Below are 26,754 nucleotides of genomic sequence, written 5' to 3' on the forward strand. Positions count from 1 at the left end.
GCCATTATGGGGTCGCACAGAGTTGGACACGACTGAAGTGACTTAGTAGCAGCAGCATGAAGAAGTGAACTATTATATTTTACAGTCTTAGTCATTTAACTTGAGGAATAAAATAGATAAAACCAAATAAACAAAAATCAAGGAATCTGCTTTATTTCATTTTTTGAGAAGTATAATTCATACTGTTTATTTTGATGATCCCTCGGGGAGCTTTAAAGTTTCTTGTTAATGTAGAGTCTAACAGTGTGACCTCATTACCAGGCCCTACTATTAGATCTCTTCTTAGAGTTTGGGTGTGAGCAGTTTGTTGTTTTGTTAGGATTTGTTGGATTGGTGAATTAGAATAAAAGTCAATGAAGTCTTACTCCTTGCTTGTTAAAGAGAGGGACAGGACATTCAGATTACTGTGAGATAGGTCAAAATAATGAAAGTAGTGATACCAAACTCTGTTAATTCTTAAGACCTTGCCTGAGGTAGAATATCCCATGTATCACGTGTCTCTTATTCTGATACTATATTTTGAAAGCACCAGGGATGGGGGAGCCTGGTGGGCTGCCGTCTATGGGGTCGCACAGAGTCAGACACGACTGAAGTGACTTAGCAGCAGCAACATGTATGGTTAAAAGGTAGGTTCTGAGGCAGAATACTGTTCAGTTTAGTGTCAAGACCTTTCTTTAAAGACTTCTGACTTGTCAGTCATGAATAGAGTTCTTATCTTTGAATAGAATTCTCTCAGTCTAGGTAGAGAATTTAAACTCCAGTGCCCTAAGGCATACATTTTATGCTTTACTACTCAATGGATGATATTAACTATGTTCCATCTGTAGGAGAATTGAGAAAAAAGTCACTCATTTCACTTTCAGTAAGACTTCTCTCACAGATCCTCTTTGAGAAGGACTGCTGGGAAACAGATTGTGCACCTAACTTAAGCTGCTGAGTTCTTAATATAGGTGGAAACTTCGTGGTTACTGTTGGTTTGAGACAGGACTGAGATGGTGACTTCAGAATAAAAGATAACGCCTCTGAAACAGTGGTTCTACAAGTGTGGTACTAGACTTGCTGCACCACTGGAGAACTTGCTGGGAAGATAAGATCCTTGTGTCCCATCTCAATGCCATCTGGTCTCCTGAATAGAAGATTGGGGGTGAAAAGTAGCGAGGTGAAGCTCAGCAGTTTGAGAAGCCCTCCGGGTGATTGTAGTATACACTAAAGTCTTACAACCTCAATGCTGCGTCCACTGACTCTTGCTTTCATTTATTCTTCCAGATGCTCCAGAAAGTATGTTATGTCATGTTAGAAAAATCCGAGTGTGATTCTTTGAATCATCTTATTTCCAGAAATGTTCTCCTAAATTCATTCCCAGTGGGTAGCTGAAATTTAAAGTCAGCCAGTGAGGGAGTTTATTTGCACATTGGATCATTTTGCTTTTCTGACTGAAATTCTTTATTGTGATGTGGAGAATCCAGCTGGTTTTTACCTCACCCGAATCATAGCCTTTACTTACAGATTTGCAATGCAAACAACTGTGTTTTTTAATCTTTTGTGTTTCTGATTTCTAATCTAATTGTATTTTATTCAGAAAATGTGAACTATATCTGGAGTCAGCAGATTAATTTGGTTACCCTGAGCCCAAGAATGATTTTTTAAAAAAAAGAATATACAGCAGAGGCTCCCTGCCACACCTAAAACATTTGCTCTTTTTCTGCAAATTTTGTTGTCCGGAGTCTGTACGATACTTAACTTTCTGATATTTGTTGAGATTTACTAGAGATGGGAATACCAGACCACCTGGCCTGCCTCCTGAGAAACCTATATGTAGGTCAGGAAGCAACAGTTAGAACTAGACATGGAACAACAGACTGGTTCCAAATAAGAAAAGGAGTATGTCAAGGCTGGATATTGTCACCCTGCTTATTTAACTTCTATGCGGAGAACATCATGAGAAACGCTGGACTGGAAGAAGCACAAGCTGGAATCAAGATTGCTGGGAGAAATATCAGTAACCTCAGTTATGCAGATAACACCACCCTTATGGCAGAAAGTGAAGAGAAACTAAAAAGCCTCTTGATGAAAGTGAAAGAGGAGCGTGGAAAAAGTTGGCTTAAAGCTCAACATTCAGAAAATTAAGATCATGGCATCTGGTGCCATCACTTCATGGGAAATAGATGGGGAAACAGTGGAAACAGTGGCTGACTTTATTTTTTTGGCTCCAAAATCACTGCAGATAGTGATTGCAGCCGTGAAATTAAAAGACACTTACTTACTCCTTGGAAGGAAAGTTATGACCAAGCTAGATAGCATATTGATAAGCAGAGACATTACTTTGCCAACAAAGGTCCATCTAGTCAAGGCTATGGTTTTTCTAGCAGTCATGTATGGATGCGAGAGTTGGACTGTGAAGAAAGCTGCGTGCTGAAGAATTGATGCTTTTGAACTGTGGTGTTGAAGAAGACTCTTGAGAGTCCCTTGGACTGCAAGGAATTCCAACCAGTCCATTCTGAAGGAGATCATCCCTGGGATTTATTTGGAGGGAATGATGCTGAAGCTGAAACTCTAGTACTTTGGCCACCTCATGTGAAGAGTTGATTCACTGGAAAAGACCCTGATGCTGGGAGGGATTGGGGGCAGGAGGAGAAGGGGACGACCGAGGATGAGATGGCTGGATGGCATCACTGACTCGATGGACGTGAGTTTGAGTAAACTCTGGGAGTTGGTGATGGATAGGAAGGCCTGGCGTGCTGCGATTCATGGGGTTGCAAAGAGTTGGACACAACTGAGCTACTGAACTGAACTGATACATAGGCCATTTAAAATTGTTACAAATGTACTTGAAATGAATATATATTTTCATTTATTTTAGGTTAAATTTACTAATTTCACTGCTCAACTTCCATTTCTTTGTTGATGTTGATTTGACCTATCAATAAGTGATCAATTATTAAACTTTCACTTTGATGTTGGACTTGTTACTTTTTTCTGGAAGTCTGTTTTAATTAACGTTGAGGCATGTTGAGGTTTAATTTTTATCGAGGCATGCAAATTCAAAATTTTTATACCTTAGTAATTATAACTTCTAATATTGTGTAGAGAGGGTTTTTTTTTCCCTATCCTTAATAATATCTTTTGTTTTAAAGTCTGTTTTATCTGATCTGATGCTATTGATATAGCCACTAGCTACTTTTGGTCATCATTTACAGAAGGATCTTATTCCATCTTTTAACTTTCAACCTTTCTCTGTCCTGGTTTAGGTATAGCTCTAGTGTTTACTTGATTGCTGTTTAGTAATTCAGGCTGTCAGTCTTTTGGGTGTTAAGATTAATTTGTTTGCATTTATTGTGAGTATTGATATATTTGGGCTTCTTTCTCTTTGATCTTAATTTATACTTGGTCTAGTTGTAACAATATACTAGGTTATTCAGATCTCTCTCTCGTGCAGATCACCACTTTTGTTTCCACTGTATCTAATCTATTATTTAACTCATTATTGTTTTTTTTTAATTTAAATATGTAGTTTTATTTCTAAAAGTTATATTTTCCAATTTGCCTAGTCATTTTACTGTTCTTCATTTTTTTAAAATTCTCTTATTTTGTTAAACATTTCATATAATTTTTTAATATCTGATTAATGTAGGAACTGGAGATTTTACTGAAAATCAAATTTTATAATAACTTCAAGGATGTATGCAGTCAAGAAGAGCAGAAACAGGGAGTGGTCTGAGGCATCCTGTATGGTGTCCTCGTTGCTATTCCAGTCCCATTAATCGACAGATACTCTTTGGTTTAGAATAATTAGTGAGGTCTCTTAATTGAGGTGTATAGGTCTTTTCACACATTGAGAAGTGCTTGGGTTACAAAACATCTCTATTTTTAGAGTCTGGAGTGGAAATCCTAATAAGCTCTGCCCCATTGACATTTGGGGCTAGATACTTCTTTATTGTGAGGAGCCTGTCCTGTGCTTTATAGTGTGTTTAGCAGTGTCAATAGGCCCTACCCACCAGAAGACAGTTGTACCCACCCAACTCCCCAGTGACCCAAAGTGTCACCAGATACTGCCAAATGTCCCAAGTGGGGCAGAATTATTTCTGTTTGACAACTTTCATAGCTTGGGCTTCCCTGATAGCACTAGTGGTAAAGAACCCACCTGCCAATGCAGGAGATACAAGATGCTGGTTCAGTCCCTGGGTTGGGAAGATCCCCTGAAGAAGGGCTTGATAATCCACTCCAATATTCATGCCTGGGAAATCCCATGGACAGAGGGGCCATGGGGTTGCTGAGTTAGACACAACTGAGGACACACACACATAGCTTATGTGACATTCTCCAGGGAGCCTTGCCTTATAAATGTATATATTATAGTTTTATTATAATAAGTATCTTAAACCAAGATAGCCCTCTAAGAGTAATCCAAAGGTGAGGACTCGCTTCATAATAAATAGTCTATCTGCCAGAAGACTAGTTGTTTAGTTGTTAGCATATAGATAAGGAGATTAGATCAGATCGTCTGACTTTTCTTTGCCTGGGAATTCTCCCCTTCTTCAGCTGCTCTGATTGTTTTCTGGTTCTTTAGTCTTCGTATTACCATGATTACTTTTTCTCAGTTTTTCATCCTTCTATTATTAACCACATAACTGTTGTTTAGTTGCTAAGTTATGTCTGACTCTTTGCGACCCCGTGGACTATAGCCCACCAGGCCCCTCTGTCCATGGGATTTCCCAGGCAAGAATATTGGAATGAGTTGCCATTTCCTTCTCCAGGGGATCTTCCCAACCCCAGGATTGAACCCACATCTGCATTGGCAGATTCTTTACAACTGAGCCACCAGGGAGGTCCAACCAAGACATTATTGACTGCCAAACATATTGCTTTACTGTTGTGTTTGCTAGCGGAGATGAGTGAAATGAAGGTCTTTTTTTTTTTTTTTTTGTCACGAAGCTTACTCTTTGTCGGGTGAGACAATATATAAATAAGTGCTCAGTCGTGTCCGCCTCTTTGAGACCCCATGGACTGTAGCCTATCAGGCTCCTCAATCCATGGAATTTTCCAGGCAAGAGTACTGGAGTGGGTTGCCATTTCCTTCTCCACAAATAAGTAAATAAGAGACTATCAAATATTAATTAGTGCCTGTAAAGAGAATAGTTTTGTACTATGATAGACAGTAGCTGGGTAGCTGCCCTGTCTGTGATTGAGTGGTCTTTTAAGCCAAGAACTTTGTTTAAGGAGGCAATTGTATGAACATCAGAAGAGCACTCCCAAGTAATACAAATGCATGTAACTGGAAAAAGCCAGTGAGACAAAAAATAAGAGATTATGTGAGATGAAATCAATGAACATAAAATGAAATTGGAGAAAAGATGGGCAAATGCTTCTATCTCTGTCATTGTTACTGGTTGTCATACTTGGAAATCTGTAGGAAATCTGTACAATTCATTTGAAGGAATGTTATAGTAGTACCCACAAACAAGTGTTGTTGGTGTTTTTTTTGTCTGGTTTTTTTTTTTCCCCACCTATAAGACAGTGTGTTATAAAAGAACTACGTGGGTAGAAAATGTGTCAAGAGAACTTTTCAGCATTGGTAGCAATTGCTTAAGTGTTTTTTTTTTATTTTAAATACAGGCTAATTTGTTGAATGTGATTATCTCTCCCACCACCTCTCTACAGTTAAATATCATCTTGTTTTGTTTCAGTTTCAAGTTTCTCGTTGTATGGATCACTGATTGAATAATAGATGGCTTTACCTCGACTCACAGGAGCCTTGCGCTCCTTTTCAAATGTCACCAAGCAAGATAATTATAATGAAGAAGTGGCTGACTTACAGGTACATTGTTTTAGATAAAATGATTATAAATATAAAATATGGGCAGATATTTGGCATTCCTTTTCTCAATTCTGTGTGCATTTTAAAAAATGGTAAATTTTACTTTCAGTTCTGTTCAGTCGCTCAGTCCTTCTCCTCCCGCCTTCAATCTTTTCCAGTATCAAGGTCTTTTCCAATGAGTCAGTTCTTCGCATCAGGTAGCCAAAGTATTAGAGTTTCGGCTTTAACATCCGTCCTTCCAGTGAATATTCAGGACTGATTTCCTTTAGGGTGGACTGGTTGGATCTCCTTGCAGTCCAAGGGACTCTCAAGAGTCTTCTCCAGCACCACAGTTCAGAAGCATCAATTCTTTGGTGCTCAGCTTTCTTCATTTTCCAAGTCTCACATCCATACATGACTATCAGGAAAACCATAGCTTTGTACACACCTTTGTTGATAAAGTAATATCTTTGCTTTTTAATATGCTGTCTAGGTTTGTCATAGCTTTTCTTCCAAGAAGCAAATGTCTTTTAAGTTCATGGCTGCAGTCACCATTTGCAGTGATTCTGGAGCCCAAGAAAACAATTGGTAACATTCATTTGGTAAATCCATGATTTTTTTCTTGGGTCCAAAATCATCAGTACAACCAAGGGGAAAATTAAAGAGCTGGACATGACTTAGCAGCTAAATGACAGGGATAACATCTGACTCACTGCTTTTCATTTGGTCAGAGGATGTCACGAAGTTTAATCCAGGGATCAAGTTCAGTGATATGAAGTAAAATATTTACAGCTCTCTGTGTCAGTTCTTGAGACTGGAAAGATTTATAGTCTCATGGAAAGAGTATATACAGATAAGAATCTCCTGGATTCCTAACCTGTTGTAGGATCAACCTTAGGAAAGCAATACTGATTTGAACATATTGAACCCATCATTTGTTGCTGTCGTTCGGTCCCTAAGTCATGTCTGACTGTTTGTGATCCCCATGGACTTTAGCACGCAGGCTTCCCCCATCCTTCACCATCTCCTGGAGTTTGCTCATATTCATGTCAGTTGGGGCAGTGATGCTTTCTAACTGTCTTATACTTTGCTACCTCCTTCTCCATTTTCTTTAAATACCTTTCATCAAAAAGCATGACATAAAACTCTTATATACAGTATGGTCTAAGCTATGTAGAAAACAAGCAGGAAAATGAAAAGAGGTTTGTGGTATGTTAGCAATTGTTATCTGGATGTTGGACTTTTTGCTTTTTACTTTGCCATATGAAAATTATTTCATAATGAGTATTCATTGTGATTAAACTATAGAAAAAGAAGCTTTTAAAAACATATCTTTGAATAAATGAGGTCCTTTTAAATCACATTTAAATAAAGCTCCTTCTGGGAGCTGTAAATTTGGATGTGAGTAGATAACAATTTTGCATTCTTGTAGAAGGTTCCAAGTTGTATGATTAATGAAAAATATATGTGATAAATGATAGATTCAAGAAAACTTTTAACCAGTATGTTTCTGTATTATGCTATCTGTTTCAGATGAAGCGGTCTAAACTTCATGAACAAATTGTAGGCTCGGACCTGACATGGATGAAGATTGTAAAATTTTTGAATGAAAAACTGGAGAAGAGTGAAATGCAAAGAGTAAATGAAGACTTAAAAGCTATATTACAGGCTGCAAAACAAATAGGTATAGTCTTGTTTTTGTTTTTTTTTTCAACCACTAAAGTTCAAAAAATAGATTCTTTTTAAACTATATACTAAAATTTCCAGAAAAGTAGTCATAATTATAAGATAGTCTTATCTATCAAAGAGCTTAGGATTCAGGGATGCAGAAGTAAGCTAATTAGTATAATAAAATTAAATTTGAAGGATCTATAGAAATCTATTTAGAGTTTTAAACCACTGTCTTTACTGAAATAAGGATAGGGTAAATTAAAATTGTCCCACAGCTGAAAGGAAACTTAAAAGCCATGTAGCTTTTACTCAGGCTACTTTGCCAAGATGGAAGAGAGCAAAACAAACAAATGACTCTTTGGTAAAGCATCTGAGTTTATTCATTGAAATTCATTGTTGCATTCCAGACTCTTATAACTAAAAAGCATACTTTAACACTAGCATACTTCTAACTTCAAATTCAGGTTTTTACATACAAAAGCTTGAGACTGATAACTGTGGCTCTGTGCGATCTGGCCTTCATCTTTCTCTCTGATCAGGAGTCATCCTTGCTTTTCCTAACTGCTTTACAGACATACAGCCTTTCTCACTTAACCAAGCCCACCAGGTTGGTGCCTGTTTGGAGTTCTTTGTACATGCTCTTCCCTGTGCTGAGCATGTTCTTCTGTCCTAGTCTTAGAGTGGGTAGATCCTTTCTTGTTACTTTTGAAGTTATTCCTTTGATGAGACTCTCATTGATCATCTAATCTCAAATGATTACCCATTCTTTATCTTGTAACCCTTGGTAACATTTTCTCCACAACATTTATTATTATCTGATATTTTGCTTATTTATTGCCTTTGTTTTGTTTGGAACAGGATCTTATTCTTCTTGTTCAACACATACCATCCCCGGTGCTTATGTGCTTGGTGTATTTTAGAGTCTTAATGAAAGTTCACTTGACAAATAAATGAAAATTTTTTTCAGGTGATTTCTTGGTAGAAGGAAAATTTAGATTCTTACTTCACCATATGCTGGTTGACAGTTTTCTTCCTTTCACCAATTTTGGAAGCTGTTTCTATTTTATCTCATATACATGAAGAATCTTCATTTATGATCATCAAATCTTTGAATTTATTATTCAGATAATTTGACTTTGATGTATCATTCAATTATCATTGGTTTGCAATATAGTATGATGTTAAATTTAATGACCTCATAGTTTTATGTTGTGAAAATATAAAATGAATGTCATATATGTTTTTGCAGTGAGATAATGTTTTGAAATTCAAGGATTTTGGTAAGACATGAGTTTGCTTATTAAGTCTGGGGAAAATAGAGCACACTGATGTGATTTGTGATAGCATTTGACATGCAGTCATACTTTATATTTTAAGAATATTGTGGCAGTTGGGTTCACTGGAAAATCATGGTGAAAATGCAAAGTCTCCAATCTAACTAAATTACCTTGAATAGGATCTTAACCCTTCTGGGCTTCACTGTCTTCATTTGTAAGGTGTTAGAATGATTTTGGGTTGGGGTGTCTGACTCAGATAGTTTTCAAAAACTGTAATGTCATTCCTCTTCTTTAATTTATAAAAATACTTCAGAATACCTAGCAAAGGCAGTATAATATATTAAGCTAATTCAGTACCATGACTGAATGAATTCTTTATTAAATGATATGAAAGTTACGATTTTAAAAAAGTTTTCTGTTATTACTTTCTGCAAATATCTCTGACAAGTCAAAAATTATTGTTTTAAAAGCCATTTAAAATATAATAACTTTAAATATATTTATATTATCTATTAAATATAATCCTAGGAGTTTTGCCTGTTAGCAAAACATCTGATTCAAACTCAGGGACTAATCTATTGACTGATGTATTTAAAGAATTGAATATTTTGAGATGTAAAATCTCAAAAGTTTAACATTTTTGTGACAGATGAAATCTTGGGGTTGGATTTAGGTGGGTGCTCTTTTTAATGGTGTGTTTAAGTTAAATAACTATTAGCTTTAATGAAATTAGTAGTTGACTAGTCATCTAGTCTGAATGAAAAATACTGGTGATACTGGAAATTTTATTAAAGCTAGCAGCATTAAGAGGATTAGTCTTACGGAAAAAATGTCTGTGTGTTTTCTCTTATATCATTCCTTTAACACAGGTAATTTTTGTGTAATTGTGTTAAAAAGGTGGAGCAAGAGAATAAAGAAAAAGAAAATTACTTATATTTCAGTTGAGCGTAGTGGTTGGTATGAGGTACTTAAGACCATGTATATTGACGAGTCAGAGTAATGGGTATTTCGGCTCAAGGGGACATCAGGGAACATCTTGTCCAGTCCCATCATTTTGTATGTGAAGAAACAGGTCCAAAGTTCAGTGAATCCTGTGATTGAGTTGTGGCACTTCTAGGCTTGGACCCAAAGTTTGACATGGAAACGTGATGGAGTTCTAGGTTCTTTCCTTGTGGTCAGAGGTCAGGTTCTGTCAAGTCTTCTTTACAGCTGTTCTCAAATTGACTTGCTGTACATATTCGCTCTTGCCCCAGTTCAGGCTTTTACCATATTGGGTCTGAACCACTGCAGTAGCCTATTGTCTCAAACGTCCTTTCTTATTCAACTTCTTTACTGTCACTAGACTGATCTTTATAAAAAGCAAAGCTCATTTTAGCCCCAGTTTGGTGGCTCAGCTGGTAAAGGGTCTGCCTGCAATGTGGGAGACCCAGGTCGGGAAGATCCCCTGGAGAAGAAAATGGCAAGCCACTCCAGTACCCTTGCCTGGAAAATTCCATGGACAGAGGAGCCTCGCAGGCTATACAATCCATGGAGTCACAAAGAATCGGATATGACTGAGTGACTTCACTTTCTTTCTTTCTTTATTAACTTTTTAAACCAGATTCCTTAGAATGGGAAAAGAAAAACTCCTTTATGAATTGAAATAATTTAATCTTCTTGCCATTCTGTCACATGTAACCTTTATTCCTAACATGTCATATTTACTATAATACTTTGCTGAGCAGTACTCATTGTTTTTTCTCTTTGTAATTATGTGTTAGAATAACTTTCCCTGTTGTGTTCATCTGGTAAAATGCGTCTCATCTCTGAAGAAATGGCTTAGGCTTCATCCATGTCTTCTTCTAATGTTGTTATTCTTTTTAATGTTAATAGACGGTGTTCCATTAGAATGGCCATCTCTTCTATACCTTTTTAAGAGTACTTTCTCATTGTTTGATATTTACCTCAGTCGCTTCGCTGATGGGCTGTGAATGCCTTAATGATACAGGAACTCCAGGAATCACAGTCTTTGTACTCCAGTGCCTAATGCGTTATGAGGGATATAGTAGATGTTCAATAAGGAAATGAAATATTGAGAACCCAACTAAAAGTCAGCTGTGGTCTTTACTACCTGTGATGCTGATAGTGTCTTTCAAGTAACAGCTTTTAAAGAATTTTGTAATTTTAAAGTACTTTCTTACCTCTCAGATTTACATTTGATACATTCCCGTGTCTTTTTTACAATTTTATTCTCCCTTCAAGAATGTTTTAATAATAAAACTTAGCTTGAGGAAGAAAATACTATAAATTATTTTAAAATAGTGTTTTTGGCCCTTAATATTAATTTATTTAATTACTCATCGTAGGCATAGCTGTGTCATTAGAAAATTAATTTATCAGGGTCGGTGTAAAAATCAGTTTAATTTCTCTTTACGAGAAGCAAATTTGTAAAAACACCATTTACAAAAGTACTAAAAATTATCAGATACCTGAAGTAAATTTAACAAACGGTGAATAGGACTTCTTCATGAAAAACTAAAATATTATTGAGAGAAATTAAAGATGGCCTAAATCAATAAGGGGATATACAAAAGATGGAAACACAACAATAAAGTTATCATCTTTATCCAAGTTGATCTGCAGATTCAGTGTGATCTAATCAAGATCTAGGCAGGTTTGTGTTTGTGAGTTGTGTGCACATGGAAATTGACAAGATAATCTGAAAGTTAAATGGAAATTAAAGGTGAAGAGCAGCCAAGTCAACCTTGAAAAACAAAGAGGGAGAGCTTACTCTTTGGATATAATAATATTGATTTATTATAAAGATCAGTAATTTAGACAGTGAGGTATTGATCCAAGGATAGACGTACAGACCAGATGGAAGAGAGTCCAGAAACTAGCCCATGGATATTAGAATACTTGATTTATCATGAAGGACTTCAAGTGTGAGCCATGACTGATTGTTCAGTATATGGTGTTGGGTCAACTAGATGTACATATGACAAAAAAATGTACCAATGCAAATAATTCAGAGCAACTTATAAAATGAAACTGAAGGTCAGAACAGTAAATCTGAAAGATAATATAGAAGAATATCTTCATGATCTTTGGATATAGAATAATTTTTTAAACAAAAAACAGCTTTCATAAAGGGAATGATTGGTAAATTGGACTACATTAAAATTGATGCATTTTATTTTTTCAGTGTAAAAAGGCAGGTTATAGAGTGGGAGAATATATCTTCAGCATATGACCAAAAAGATATCTTGTGTCTACAATGAGTCCTATAAATTAATAAGAAAAGGACAGATAATTGTGTGTAAATAAAAATGAGCAAGAGTCTTGAACACTTTGCAGAAGATACTGGAATAGCTAATAAATATGAAAAGGTGCCCAACCTTGATAGTAATCAGGGAGATGCCACTACATACCCATCAAAATGGTTAAAATTAAAAAGACTGACGTACCGATTGTTGGTCAGGCGCAAGAATATGAAACTAGAATTTTCATCCACCTCTATTAGAGTTTACATTGGTATGACTGCTTTGAATAACTTTGATAGGCTCCACTGTGGTTGGACAAGTGAAATTTAAATCTTGATACAAAGTAATATGTACATAAGTTTCCAATGTAAGTGTATATGCAGAGACATGTGTGTTCATGGCTACATTATTTATAATAGTCTAATGATGGAAACAGCCCAATTCACTGTTAAGTAGTGGCATGGATAAATCATGATATATAGATTACCTTATAGCAATAATAAACCATAGCTATGTGTAACTTTGTAAACTCATGAATGTAATATTGACTTAAGGAAGCTGAACAGAAGAACAGATCATATGATTCTGTTTATACGAAATTGGAAACTAGACATTACTAATGTCAGCTTTCTGAAGTCAGGACAGTAGTGATTGGGAATGAATATGGGAGAAGTTATTAGGGAGCTTATAATATTCTGTTTCTAGAAGTAGTTGCCCAAGTTATATAGATGTGTTCAATTTGTGATAATTCTTTGAGTTGTGTTTGTATTGTATATATCTTATTATATTCAAAAACATAAAAATTGTGCTTTTCATATTATCAGTTTCCATGAAATATTTCAGACTGATAAAATTTAAAATGTATATAGCAAATACCTGCATATTCACCTTTCAGCTTAACACTTGACTGTCTTTCCTTCCAGTTTTCTTTTTTTAAAAAATAAAATCTTACTGACGTGGTCAACTGTTTATATACCTTGCTCAGTCTCTGGTAACTGATATAAATATAATTAAAAATTGGTATTTATCAGTTTCATGCCTATTTATGTTTTTATGACATCTATATATTCATAAATATATGTTTTAGGAATGTATGCAACTCAAATATCAAAACCTACTAAAGTGACAGGGAGCAAGTAGGTTTACTTGCTTTCCTCTGACACCCTCCCTCTGCAGAGTTCAGCTTGGTAATGTTAGGGGTTAAGGCTGTAATGGCTTGTCCTTTTCTTTGTACTTGTTGCCTTTTGTTCACCATGTCTGCTCTACTTCTGGCTGTCGTATCTTAGCATTAGAGTCTCTCTTAATTTTTTGAGAGTAGATTATTTTGCTAGGATTTCTGATAGTTGAATCATCTCTGCATTCCTGGAATAAACTCTACTTGCTTATAGTTTATTTTTAGAAATATGGATGACTCTAGTATGTTGGGCTTCCCTGGTGGCTCAGAGGTTAAAGCGTCTGCCTGCAATGTGGGAGACCTGGGTTCAATCCCTGGGTCGGGAACATCCCCTGGAGAAGGAAACGGCAACCCACTCCAGTACTCTTGCCTGGGGAATCCCATGGACGGAGGAGCCTGGTGGGCGACAGTCCACGGGGTCGCAAAGAGTTGGACAGGACTGAGAGACTTCACTTTACTTCACTTCACTAGTAAGGTAGTATTTTGTTTAGGATATTGCAGGTGTATTTTTGTACCATCTTTTTGTTTCGTTTTCAGTTTTCATATTTTCTTTTAGCCTAGATAATTTCAAGTTATCAGTTAACATGTGGTACAAATTCAGTTCTGTCATTTACTAATGGGTGGCTAATTTGTGTGTGTGTGTGTGTATGTGTGTGTGTGTGTTGTGCTTAGTTGTTCTGTTGTGTTCTTCTCTTTGCAACCTCATGGACTATAGCCTGCCAGGCTCCTCCATTCATGGGATTTTCCAGGCAAAAATACTGGAGTGGGTTCCCATTTCTTCCTCCAGGGGATCTTCCTGACCCAGGGATCAAACCTGCATCTCTGTCTTCTGCACTGGCAGGCACATTCTTTATCCACTGAGCCATAAGAGAGCTAATTAATATCCCTAAATCTGTTTCCTCTTATATAATGTGAAGAGAGTAGTAATTCTTATGTGTAGTTGTAGTGATGTGAAGAAGTACTACAAAGTGCCTTAAAGCCTGGTAAATGATTGTCAATGAATACTTTTATTATAACCTAGATGTACCAGTAGACATTGGTAAACAAATAGTGCTCTGAGTGGTTAAATGTTATGATAGATGTATATGCCCAGTAATGTGGTGCCAAAAGGTCAGGAACTTCCTAGGGTAAATCAGGAAGGAATTCTTAAAGAGGGAAACTTGGGACAGAGTTAGATTGTGTTTTGAATGCTAAGGGACAGAGGTGTGTTATATTTATGTCTCTTTCACAAGAGAAATTGCAACATGAAAGAGCTGAATAACTTAATGAAAATCATAGATGACTTTACAAATGTATAAACAGGCAGTCCAGATTACTTGGCAATACGGCAAAACAGCTGAAAGTGAAATGGCTGTTGTAGCAATGGCAGGAGTTGGAAATAGGATCAACTCTTCACAATTTGCTCTAGCTTATCAGTATATTCTTCATTTACAAATGATTACGACTCCTTTAAGTATAAGGCCATTTATACTGCCCTCTGGTAGAGGTATTTTTAAAAGTTTCCAGTTAATTTTCTGTATAGTATTACCAAGTATAATATTACTAGGTGCCTGATAAATGGATGCAGCGCTCAAGTGTATATTTAAAACATTTTTCCCCCTTAGAATTCAAAAAATTAAAAAATGTCAGTTAATTCTCAGTGAGCTATAAGATTTGTTCAAGGATAGAGTTTCTATTTCCTTCACTTCAGTTGCTCAGTCGTGTCCGACTCTTTGCGATCCCATGAATCACAGCACGCCAGGCCTCCCTGTCCATCACCAACTCCCGGAGTTCACTCAAACTCATGTCCATCGAGTCAGTGATGCCATCCAGCCATCTCATCCTCTGTCGTCCCCTTCTCCTCCTGCCCCCAATCTCTCCCAGCATCAGAGTCTTTTCCAATGAGTCAACTCTTCGCATCAGGTGGCCAAAGTGTTGGCATTTCAGCTTTAGCATCAGTCCTTCCAGTGAACACCCAGGACCGATCTCCTTTAGGATGGACTGGTTGGATCTCCTTGCAGTTCAAGGGACTCTCAAGAGTCTTCTCCAACACCACGGTTCAAAAGCATCAATTCTTCGGCGTTCAGCTTTCTTCACAGTCCAACTCTCACATCCATACATGACCACTGGAAAAATCATAGCCTTGACTAGACGGACCTTAGTTGGCAAAGTAATGTCTCTGCTTTTGAATATGCTATCTAGGTTGGTCATAACTTTCGTTCCAAGGAGTAAGCGTCTTTTAATTTCATGGCTGCAATCACTATCTGCAGTGATTTTGGAGCCCCCCGAAAATAAAGTCAGTCACTGTTTCCACTGTTTCCCCATCTATTTCCCATGAAGTGATGGGACCAGATGCCATGATCTTAGTTTTCTGGATGTTGCTTAGTGATGTTCAAAATATGGTTTTGTTATAAAAAGCTTTTATATAACATCAAAACTTTTATGTTAGCCATTTGGTTGCTTGAGAAGTCAGGTTGTAATTTGATGCAGAATTTTTAGTAGAAATGATAATAAAGAGACTGGATGCTGACTTAAAAGTCTGCCATGTAAGATGAGTATTCACATATGTAAATGTATATGTAAAATTAAATAGTTGACTTTAAATCATGGGGGCATGTTTTGGTCTATTTTTAATCTCTTGTGTTAGTTACTACTCCCTTTTTTTGTACCGAATATGTTTCTCTATTCATTTTGTTTCATTTAATTATTTGCTCACCCTGAAGGCAGTAATTTCTATATAAATCTAGAAATAATCTTAATATTTAAACACTTCATTCAAATTAATACATTGAACATTTCTTGAATACTTTACCAACTTAACGCAAGATTTTGATGAAGTACTTTCATGCACAGAGTTGTAATTTCTCTAAAATAATGAAACTCATTATTATTACATTACTTTGGCAATTTAAAATTTGCATCACGTAAATTGTTCAGTTTATTCCCCCAAAACCCATATGGATAGTTGTTTACCTCTATTACATCATAAATTTGTTAAGTTAAATCACTTGTGTTTTTTATATATAATGTTCTTGGAAAGTTGCTGGTACAAGTATTTTCCATATTTATAAAGTAAATTTAATGATAATTATCAGTTAGCTAATTTCTATACAAATATAAAATGTTTATAGCCTCTTTCCTACCTTGCTGGTATTTTTAACAAGTGAAATGAGCTTAAGTTAACTCTGTGATGCAGGGTTGTAATATTTTGGTATTTACAGTTTATCAAGTGTCAGGGGTAAAATGGACGTTTAAAGTTTGGCCATAATGTGAAAAAAAAAATTTGTTGCTGCCCTCCTTGGGCACACAGTTCTCTGCTCCAATCCTGAGCTGCCTTCTTATCGGGGGTTCTCTAACAGCCAGTCCCCCTGTGGTGATACGTCATCACATGCGGACCGGGCGCAGTGACTCACGTCTCCGCCCCAGGCTGGAAGACACGCATGTGCGTGCAGTCACTTGAACGCGGCTTGATCCACGTCTTCATTATGCGTTAGTGCCGCGGGGAAGTGCCTTAGTTCCAAAATGTGATCGTCTGTTTCTTGGAGAGTCAGTAGTGCTAAGAATGCTGTTTTCAAATACTTCTCAAAAATTGCAGCTCCCAGACTCTTGAATAGCACGGTGCAGAGTTTAAATTTTGGGAAACCCCTTTGTGCTGTAGAACCGTGTTCACTCTTAGCAGTCTACCTTAGAGATGCGGTAAAGTAGGACTTCCCTGGTGGCTCAGACGGTAAAGAATCCGCCTGCAATGTGGGAGACCTGGGTTCGATCCCTGAGTTGGAAAGATACCCTGGAGGAGGGCATGGCAACCCACTCCAGTATTCTTTCCTGGAGAACCCCCATGGACAGAAGAGCCTGGCGGGCTACAGTCCATAGGGTCACAAAGCGCAACACACAGCAGGTTATCCAGAAGAATTAGTAATTAGGCAAGGCTATTATTAATAATATGTGTGAAGCACCATTATGAACTAAGTTTAAAAGTATCTGTATGTTACCTAAAAATTGTTATAGATGTACAAAAAGGCTCAAATTAAAAAGTTGAAACCTTGAGAAAATTGTGTTTAGATCTTTGTAGGTGTTCCTAATGAATCTGCAGTTTGTTTTTTCTTCAAAAGTGAACTGATAACCTACTTTTTTCCCCCTCACTTAATACATTGTGGAGATTATTTTATAGCAAGATACATGGAGCTCTGCATTATGTTTGGGTTTTGCAGATCGCTTTGGTGGTAAAGAAACCGCCTGCCAATACAGGAGATAATAAGAGACTGGAGAGACAAGGCCACTAGGCTCTCGATCCCCCGGAGGAGGGCACGGCGACACACTCCCGTATTCTTGCCTGGAAAATCCCCTAGACAGACGAGCCTGGCGGCTACTCCATGTCGCAAAGAGTCAGATGCGACACACGTTATGTTTAATGTATATAATATATGGCTGTAATGTAATTTAACCAATGACCTAATAATAGCCATTTAAGTTAATTCCACTTTTGGTAATAAATTGACTATTCTCGCATTGGATCCCTGGGTTGGAAAGATCCACCGGAGAAGGAAATGGCAACCCACTCCAGTATTCTTGCCTGGAAAATCCCATGGACAGAGGAGCCTGGTGGGCTACAGTACACGGGGTAGCAAAGAGTCGGACAGGACTGAGTGACTTCTAATGAGAATTAGAGGTAAATCTGGGCTTCCCTAGTAAGCCCGATGGTAAAGAATCTGACTGTCAATGCAGGCAACAGGGAAATGGCAGTCCACTCCAGTACTCTTGCCTAGAAAATCCCATGGACAGAGGAGCCTGGCTGGCTGCAGTCCATGGGGTCACAAAAGTGACTTAAAAAAAAAAAATGACTAGGAGATAAATCTACTTTCTAGAAGTGTAGTATAGTAGAAAAGTTTATTTAGGAGTTAGAAGACTTCTTTGAATCTTGCTCATTAACTAAGTAGCTATTTGATCTCTCACAAATTTAATCTAAAGTCTCTTGTAGTATCTATAAAATAGAGATAATTTTGTTAAGAAGAATTGAGATAACTTAATTTAAAGTTCTTAGTAAGTTGTGTAAGGAAAATGCCAAGATGCAAAATAATATCTTTACCGAAGGGCACATTTATAATGTTAGGTACAGAATGAGTTTGCAAATGTGAATTCCATTTTTGGTCAGACTTCTTTAGTCCCAGTCCTGTTGAATTGTCTATAGAATTATCACAATCCATAACTTATCCAAAACCTAAGTTCTCCGAACCTCATATATAGACTGAATAACTAAAATGTACACAAATGCTGTTTAATTAATTAAAGGTATTATTTAATCTCTAGAAGATATTTGTTATGTATTTTCCTAAGTACTGAAAGCATATGTCAGATGGTGTTTTATGAATTCTTTATAATAATGGAAGATTTTATAGACTTTATACTTGAAGATTAAATAATGGACTTATATTTTGTGCTTAACTTCACTTGCATAAATTGTTAGTCTTCTACACACATGTGTAAATATCAGATACAACAGAAAGTACCTAACCAGGTGGTATAATGTGAAAACAGTAGTCTGGTGTCTTTGAGGCCTGGGTTCAGATAATTCAGCAGTTTCTTTTTCTTCTTTTTTTTTTTTTTTTTTTAAGGTTTGTAGTCTTTTTTATTATTATTATTTATTTGGCTGCACTAGGTTTTAGTTGCATCATGTGGGATCTTTAATTGCTACATGCAAATTCGTAGTTGTGGCATGTGGGATCTAGTTCCCTGACTAGGGATGGAGCCCGGGCCCCCTGCATTGGGAGTGGAGTCTTAGCCACAGGCCATCAGGAAAGTCCCCAGAATTCAATGGTTTAAATCTATTGAGACACTTATTTTGGCTAGGTAACAGGGAATAAAACAATGCACATAGTATTTTACTTGCCTTGAGAGAGGCATTTCAGCTGGACTATGAAACATGGGTAGGATTTGACAAATTAGAGGCCTTGTTCAGTTCAGTTCAGTTCAGTCGCTCAGTCATGTCCAACTCTTTGCAACCCCATGAACCACAGCACGCCAGGGCTGTCTGTCCATCACCAACTCCCAGAGTCCACCCAAACCCATGTCCATTGTGTTGGTAATGCCATCCAACTATCTCATCCTCTGTCATCCCCTTCTCCTCCTGCCTTCAATCTTTTCCAGCATCAGGGTCTCTTCAAATGAGTCAGCTCTTTGCATCAGGTGGCCAAAGTATTGGGGTTTCAGGTTCAACATCAGTCCTTCCAATGAACACCCAGGACTGATTTCCTTTAGGATGGACTAGTTGGATCTCCTTGCAATCCAAGGGACTTGCAAGAGTCTTCTCCAACACCACAGTTCAAAAGCATCAATTCTTTGGCACTCAGCTTTCTTTATAGTCTAACTCTCACATCCATACATGGCCACTGGAAAAACCATAGCCTTGACTAGATGGACCTTTGTTGACAAAGTAATATCTCTGCTCTTTAATATGCTGTCTAGGTTGGTCATGACTTTCCTTCCAAGGAGTAAGTGTCTTTAAATATCATGGCTGCAACCACCATCTGCAGTGATTTTGGAGCCCAGAAAAATAAAGTCAGCCATTGTTTCCACTGTTTCCCCATCTATTTCCCATGAAGTGATGGGACCAGATGCCATGATCTTAGTGTTCTGAATGTTGAGCTGTAAGCCAGCTTTTTACTCTCCTCATTCACTTTCATCACAAGGTTCTTTAGTTCTTCTTCACTTTCTGCCATAAGAGTGGTATCTTCTGCATATCTGAAGTTATTGATATTTCTCTCAGCAATCTTGATTCCAGCTTGTGCTTCCTCCAGCCTACCATTTCTCATGATGTACTCTACATATAAATTAAATAAGCAGGGTGACAATATCCAGCCTTGACGTACTCCTTTTCCTATTTGGAACCAGTCTGTTGTTCCATGTCCATTTCTAACTGTTGCTTCCTGACCTGCATACAGGTTTCTCAAGAAGCAGATCAGGCCTTGGGGAAGATTTAATAAAGGCATGGAAATAGGCATAGAGTAGAACAGGACCTGCTGTTACCAAGGTTAAAATCCCTGGTCAGGGAACTAGATCCCACATGCCACAACCAGGAGTTTGAATGCAGCAATTAAAGATCACATATGCTGCAGCTAAGACCTAGTACAGCCAAATAAATAATAATAAAAATTTTTAAGGACTTCAAATCTTAAAAAAAGAAACAGGGAGAACACCAAGAGTAACTAAAGAGTCTCTTGATGAGGGTGCAAAAGCTGGCTTAAAACTCAACATTTGAAATACTAATATCAAAGCCTTTGGTCCCATCACTTCATGGCAAATAGACAGGGAAAAAGTAGAAACAGTGACAGATTTTATTTTCTTGGGCTCCAAAATCACTGCGGATGGTAACTTCAGTCACAAAATTAAAAGATGCTTGCTCCTCGGAAGAAGAACTGTGACAAACCTACTTGTTGTTCAGTTGCTAAGTGGTGTCTGACTCTGCGTTCTCATGGACAGCAGTATGCCAGGCTTCCCTGTCCTGTCTCCTGGAGTTTGCTCAAACTCATGTCCATTGAGTCGGTGATGCCATACAATCATCTCATCCTCTGTTGGCCCCTTCTCCTCCTGCCATCTGTCTTTCCCAGGAGCAGGGTCTTTTCCAGTATGTCCGCTCTTCACATCAGGTGGCCAAAGTATTGGAGCTTTAGCATCAGTCCTTCCAATGAATCTTCAGGGTTGACTTCCTTTAGAATTGACTGGTTTGATCTCCTTGCAGTCAGAGGGACTCACAAGAGTCTTCTTCAGCACCACAGTTTAAAAGTATCAATTCCCTAGTGCTCAGCCTTCTTTATGACCCAGCTGTCATTTGCATGTATGACTTCTGGAAAATCACAATTTTCACTATATGGACCTTTGTTGGCAAAGTGATGTCTGCTTTTTAAATACACTGTATGGATTTGTCATAGATTTTCTTCCAAGGAACAAGCATCTTTTAATTTCATGGCTTCAGTCATTGCCTGAAGAAGCAGAGATCTCACTAAAAGCAGAGACATCACTTTGCCGACAAAGGTCCATATCGTTAAAGCTATGGTTTTTCCAGTAGTCATGTATACACGTGAGGGTTGGATCATAAAGAATGGTGAGTGCTGGAGAAGACTCTTGAGAGTCCCTTGGACAGCAAGGAGATCAAACCAGTGAATCCTAAAGGAAATAAACCCTGAAATATTCATTGGAAGGACTGATGTACTTTGGCCCCCTGATTCAAAGAGCTGACTCAGCATCAGCATTTCTCATTGATGCTGGGCTTACCCAGCAGGAGGAAGGCAGGAGGACAAGGGGACGACAGAGCATGAGATGGTAGGATGGCATCAGCGACTCAACAGACATGAGTTTGAGCAAACTCTGGGAGAGAGTGAAGGACTGGGAGTCCTAGCATGCTTTACTCCATGGAATTGGAAAGAGTTGGACACGACTTAGTGACTGAACAACAAGAACAGGACCTGAGTTTTGGATGTTAAGAAATTCTTGTTGGCTAGAGTAGGAAATGTATAGTAGTGAGTAAAGCTGGTAAAATAGAATGGATCAGCATCAGGCATGACTTGAAAATAAAGTATAGGAGTTTAGGTTGAATAACTGAGTTTTATGGGGCTTCCCAGGCGGCGCTAGTGGTAAAGAACATGCCTGCCAGTGCAGGAGACATAGAGACCTGGTTTGGATCCCTGGGTTGGAAAGATCCCCTGGAGGAGGGCATGGCAACCCACTCCAGTGTTCTTGCCTAGAGAATCCGGTGAACAGAGAAGTGTGGTGGACTGTAGTACATAGAGTCACAAAGAGTCCTACACAACTGAAGCAACTTAGCACACATGCAGGCATTGAACTCATAAGCTGTTCAAGATTTGTGATTAATGATGTAATTGGAGCTATGGTTTCAAGAAGATGATGGTATTAATTGTATTATTACTAACATTACAAATATTACTTTAGGAAGTCTTACTGACTTTTCAGGCCTTCTCAGATAGAATTTGTTTTTTATTCTAAGAATATTCTTTGAATTCTATGACATAATTATAGACTCTTCTTCCTTTTGAGAGAATCAGATATGAGATACTAATTCCTTAAAGAAATTAGGGGCTGCTCCTTTTAACTTTCTCTTATTTTCATAAGAATTTACTTTTGGCCTCTTCTCAATAGCAGAATTAAAAAAAAACTTTTATAGTGTGGCTGAGTTTATTTTAAAAGATTCTTTTCATGTATATCCTTGATAGTATTAAATATTTTCAAAACTTTTATTGACGTGTAGTTGATTTATGTAGTAATACATATTTTTGAATGAAAACTATAAATCTGTTCTTGCCATCTCAGATGTACGGTATGTGGAAAGAAGGTTATGGATTTGTAACTTGTGGGAGCTGCCTTCCTTCCAGCACCAGAAGTCTATAATTCAGATTTTTTTTTGCATCTTATTTATTTAACTAGCTCATCAAATCAAGTTTTAAAACTTGGTTTTAAAATAAGTCTTACCAAAAAATAAAAATAAATAAAATAAGTCTTACCTAATGCCTCAAATTGTTTTTAGAAAAAGGTACGGGATTATTATGGGTAGTTTCTAACTTACGTATAATACTGTTAATGGGTTATTTACCTAATGCCATTCTTTGGGAATTTGGGGATGGCCTTAAAGGGATTTTCCTGTTCCTGAATTGGTTATCTTCATCTGTCTCACTATATCTAAATATCATTATATTTTCACTGTTGAATTTGCTCAGAGGAATATTTGTAGTAGTTTTTTTTTGGTAAATGGAAGCTTGAACCATGATGCATTTAAGCTAATACTGTTTCTTTTGTCTGAATAGTTGGAACAGATAATGGGAAAGAAGCCATTGAAAGTGCAGCCGCGTTTCTCTTCAAGACATTTCACTTGAAGGACTGTGTTGGCCACCAGGAAACAAAGGCTATCAAACAGATGTTTGGTCCCTTTCCATCATCATCTGCCACTGCAGCTTGTGATGCTACTAATCGAATTACTTCTCATTTTTGTAAAGACAGTCTTACTGCTCTTGTCCAGATGACAACCGATGAATATGGTGATCGAGTTTTATTTGGTAAAAATTTAGCATTTTCATTTGACATGCATGATTTGGACCACTTTGATGAACTGCCAATAAATGGTGAGTCCCAGAAAACTATAAGCTTGGATTATAAGAAGTTTCTGACTGACCACCTTCAGGAGCATTCCACTCTGAACTGCAAGCCTGTGGAAAAAACAAACGACTCATTTTTGTGGTGTGAAGTTGAGAAGTACTTAAATGCAACTTTAAACGAAATGGCTGAAGCAACAAGAATAGAAGATCTTTGCTGTACTTTATATGATATGCTTGCTTCTGTTAAAAGTGGTGATGAACTTCAGGATGAGGTACAGTTGAAGTTATTGCAGTTTTATCTTAATGTGCATTACCTTAATGGAATAGCCTTTTAAAATATGGGTGTCTAGCAAAGAAAGTATGTCTTTAATATTGTGCTGCAGTGATCAAATATGTAGCCAGATGGTTTTACATGGTGGCCATGGAAATTTCTCCACTGTGTTGTAGGAGGGCTGTGAGTGTAATGAATATGGGAATAGTGAGGGTGTCCACATGTCCTGGTTACTGGGACAATTCTGGTTAAACCTGTTGTTACATTGTAATAATTAGAAGTGTCCCTTCTTCAAAAAGTATATAGGTTTGAATGATAAATTACATGGTTAATCTAGTAATATCTGATGAAAATAAGTTTCAAAACAGAAATTTTATCTGTTGAATGACTTACTGATTTACAAACTATTTTTGGTTAGTTTCTATGATTGAAAGAATAAACTTGCAAAAACAAACTGATCTGGAAATAATAATAAATAATATAAATAATATTTTATATTACTTGTTCAATAAAGAATTGTGTGTTTGTAAGTTTTTTTATATCACACAAAGGAAACATTATTTTAATTCCTTTCTATGCCACCATTTGGTGATGTTACTCAAAAAATGGTGAATTACTCTTACTATCACATGAAAAGTTTATCTTGAAGGGTTTCGATTGCTTTCAATCATGGCGTTATATTCATTTTCTGATATAAATGTCAAATAATGTCAACCCAGTTTTAATCCTGGACGAGTAATATATTTGATGAGGATGAAGAGAGGTGGCATATTGTTGTAATAATAGAAAGGGCAGAGGCTTTGAAATCAGAAATCCTTCCTTTCCCACTTATTGGTAGTGAGACTTTAGGTAGTTGAGTCTCCTGGAGCCTGTTTTCTGGTTGGACTGTCTCAGGGTAAAAAGAATACATTGATTATGGAGTTGGTATGAGTCTTAAATGGGATACCATATGTAAAATGATAAGTTCAGTTCATTTCAGTCGCTCAGTTGTGTCCGACTCTACGATCCCATGAATCGCAGCACGCCAGGCCTCCCTGTCCATCACCAACTCCCGGAGTTCACTCAAACTCATGTCCATCGAGTCAGTGATGCCATCCAGCCATCTCATCCTCTGTCGTCCCTTTCTCCTCCTGCCCCCAATCTCTCCCAGCATCAGAGTCTTTTCCAGTGAGTCAACTCTTCGCATGAGGTGGCCAGAGTACTGGAGTTTCAGCTTTAGCATCATTCCTTCCAAAGAAATCCCAGGGCTGATCTCCTTCAGAATGGACTGGTTGGATCTCCTTGCAGTCGAAGGGACTCTCAAGAGTCTTCTCCAGCACCACAGTTCAAAAGCATCAATTCTTCGGTGCTCAGCTTTCTTCACAGTCCAACTCTCACATCCATCCATGACCACAGGAAAAACCATAGCCTTGACTAGAGGGAAATGATAAGTAGCATTTGTAAATACTGCATGGCAGCTGTGATTATTTTTGCTGTTGTTATTGAAATGAAGAATTTTAAAATCACACAGAGTATCAGAAATGTAGAAAAAAATCTCGGTAGTATTTTTTTTTTCCCAGAAGGGGGAGAAAAATTTGGGGAATAGGAGAAATAGGTATTGGAGGACTAAACCTGTGGTAGTTAGATATTATACTCATTAACTGCAGTTTCAAAGTAAGTTAACATGCTATTAATTCTTTGATCAGTCTTGTTTACCTTAATGTTTTACACTTAGTTTATTTATCAGATATGGTCCGCATTCATAAGTGGTTCTCTGACATTCTGAAAAGTAACACTGTTTTAAAAATTGTGATACAAAGACAATTTTACTATCTGCTTGTTATAATTGAATACATAGCAATTTTGCTGTGATTATTGTAAACTGAAACTTACAAACATCAAACTAATGTAAATTTTGTCTGAGTGAGCCATAAAACTATTCTTTTTATTTTAGAGTATCTAGGGTGAAGTTTGTATTTCTTAGTTTTCCACCACAATTCTTAAGTATATAACTGAAACTGGTTGTTGGAAGAACATTTTCTTATTCTCAAGATTGTTTTCATAATGTGCCTAACTGCAGGGTCAGAGTGAATTCATGCTTTCATCCATTCATATGTTGTGGCACTAGGTACAGTGCTACATACTAAGCATAAAAGGATGAATAAGACAGCAGCCTTGCTCTTAGGGAATTTGTTGTTTAGTCAGAGGAGGCATGCCAGTAAGTAAGTGCACCCAGATACCTAGTTATGATGATACTATATACAAAGAAAAGTGGGGCATAGATGAGTCAGTCATAAATTTCATAGGGGAGTTAGAATGGTAGGAAAAGTATTCATAGAGGAGGGTGAGCATTAGCCAAACCTTAAAATACAACTAGATTTAACTTCTTCAAGTGGATCAGAAAGGTAAGGAACATATTTTAAGTGTGAGAAAAAGCAAGGTGTGTTTTGAGGGCTGTAGTGAAGACGCAAGATATGCAAAGTGAGTGTGGTCAGAGACAAGGATGAGCAGGGAGGTAAGGGCCAAATAAGGTAAAGCCTTATATGCTTTGTTCAGGTATATTGTAAGCCACTCTAAAAGCTGTAGATACACCCTGCTTGATCTTGCTTATTGATTTTCAACCAGGATTTTATGGACAGTTTAGCATGTAAGTGGATATTTCATGTACTGGACTAAAAACTGTTAGAGACCTTAAGCACTGAAAATGTTAAATGCTGAGGCATTTCTTCTCCCTTCCCATAGACTTTTCGTAAAAATTAAAAGCATGCTACAGCAAATATAAGAAAGTCTAATAAAATTTTATTTTATTTTTACCATTATGGCTGAATTGATGTCCTTTTCAAACATCAAATTCTTAAAAAAAAAGGTTTTTCTCATTTTTTGGTACCCCTGTTTTGCTGGTACTTGAAGGAAATGTTTTGGTGGCCTCATGGATTATTGCTCACTGGAGATACATGTTTTATAGAGGTGCTGGGAAATTTGTCCAAGGTTGCAGGATAAAGAGTGAATCCAGGATTTAAACTCAGACATACCTGGCTCCAGTGTGTGCTTTCTTTGCCAAGAAATAGTTCTGTATATTTCCTTAGTTTTGATGCTTTGAAACATCAAGCAGTTTAAGTATGGTTAGAATTCTTTGGCATTTACTCTGATTTACAATTTCTTCAGAAACAATATCTGTTCCTTATACAGAATTCCAAATACAGAATTGGCTGAAATAAGAGAAAGGATGAAATGTTGAGAACTTGTTAAAGATGAGTTTTAAAATTT

The 26,754-nt window shown here is 37.2% G+C and overlaps 1 protein-coding gene across 1 annotated transcript in view; it reads left to right on the forward strand.

Annotated features, from left to right (window-relative positions):
- The window catches only part of ASCC3 (activating signal cointegrator 1 complex subunit 3), a 341,814-nt gene that overhangs the window by 17,130 nt on the left and 297,930 nt on the right, over positions 1–26,754 (forward strand). The window contains exons 2-4 of the mRNA XM_069599227.1: positions 5,685–5,815; positions 7,328–7,478; positions 22,950–23,509. Coding sequence (XP_069455328.1) covers positions 5,726–5,815; positions 7,328–7,478; positions 22,950–23,509 — 801 coding nt within the window. The 5' untranslated portion in view covers positions 5,685–5,725. The remainder of the gene's footprint in view (positions 1–5,684; positions 5,816–7,327; positions 7,479–22,949; positions 23,510–26,754) is intronic.

The sequence above is a fragment of the Ovis canadensis genome, chromosome 8, assembly GCF_042477335.2.
Source record: "Ovis canadensis isolate MfBH-ARS-UI-01 breed Bighorn chromosome 8, ARS-UI_OviCan_v2, whole genome shotgun sequence".
NCBI classification, from domain to species: domain Eukaryota; kingdom Metazoa; phylum Chordata; class Mammalia; order Artiodactyla; family Bovidae; genus Ovis; species Ovis canadensis.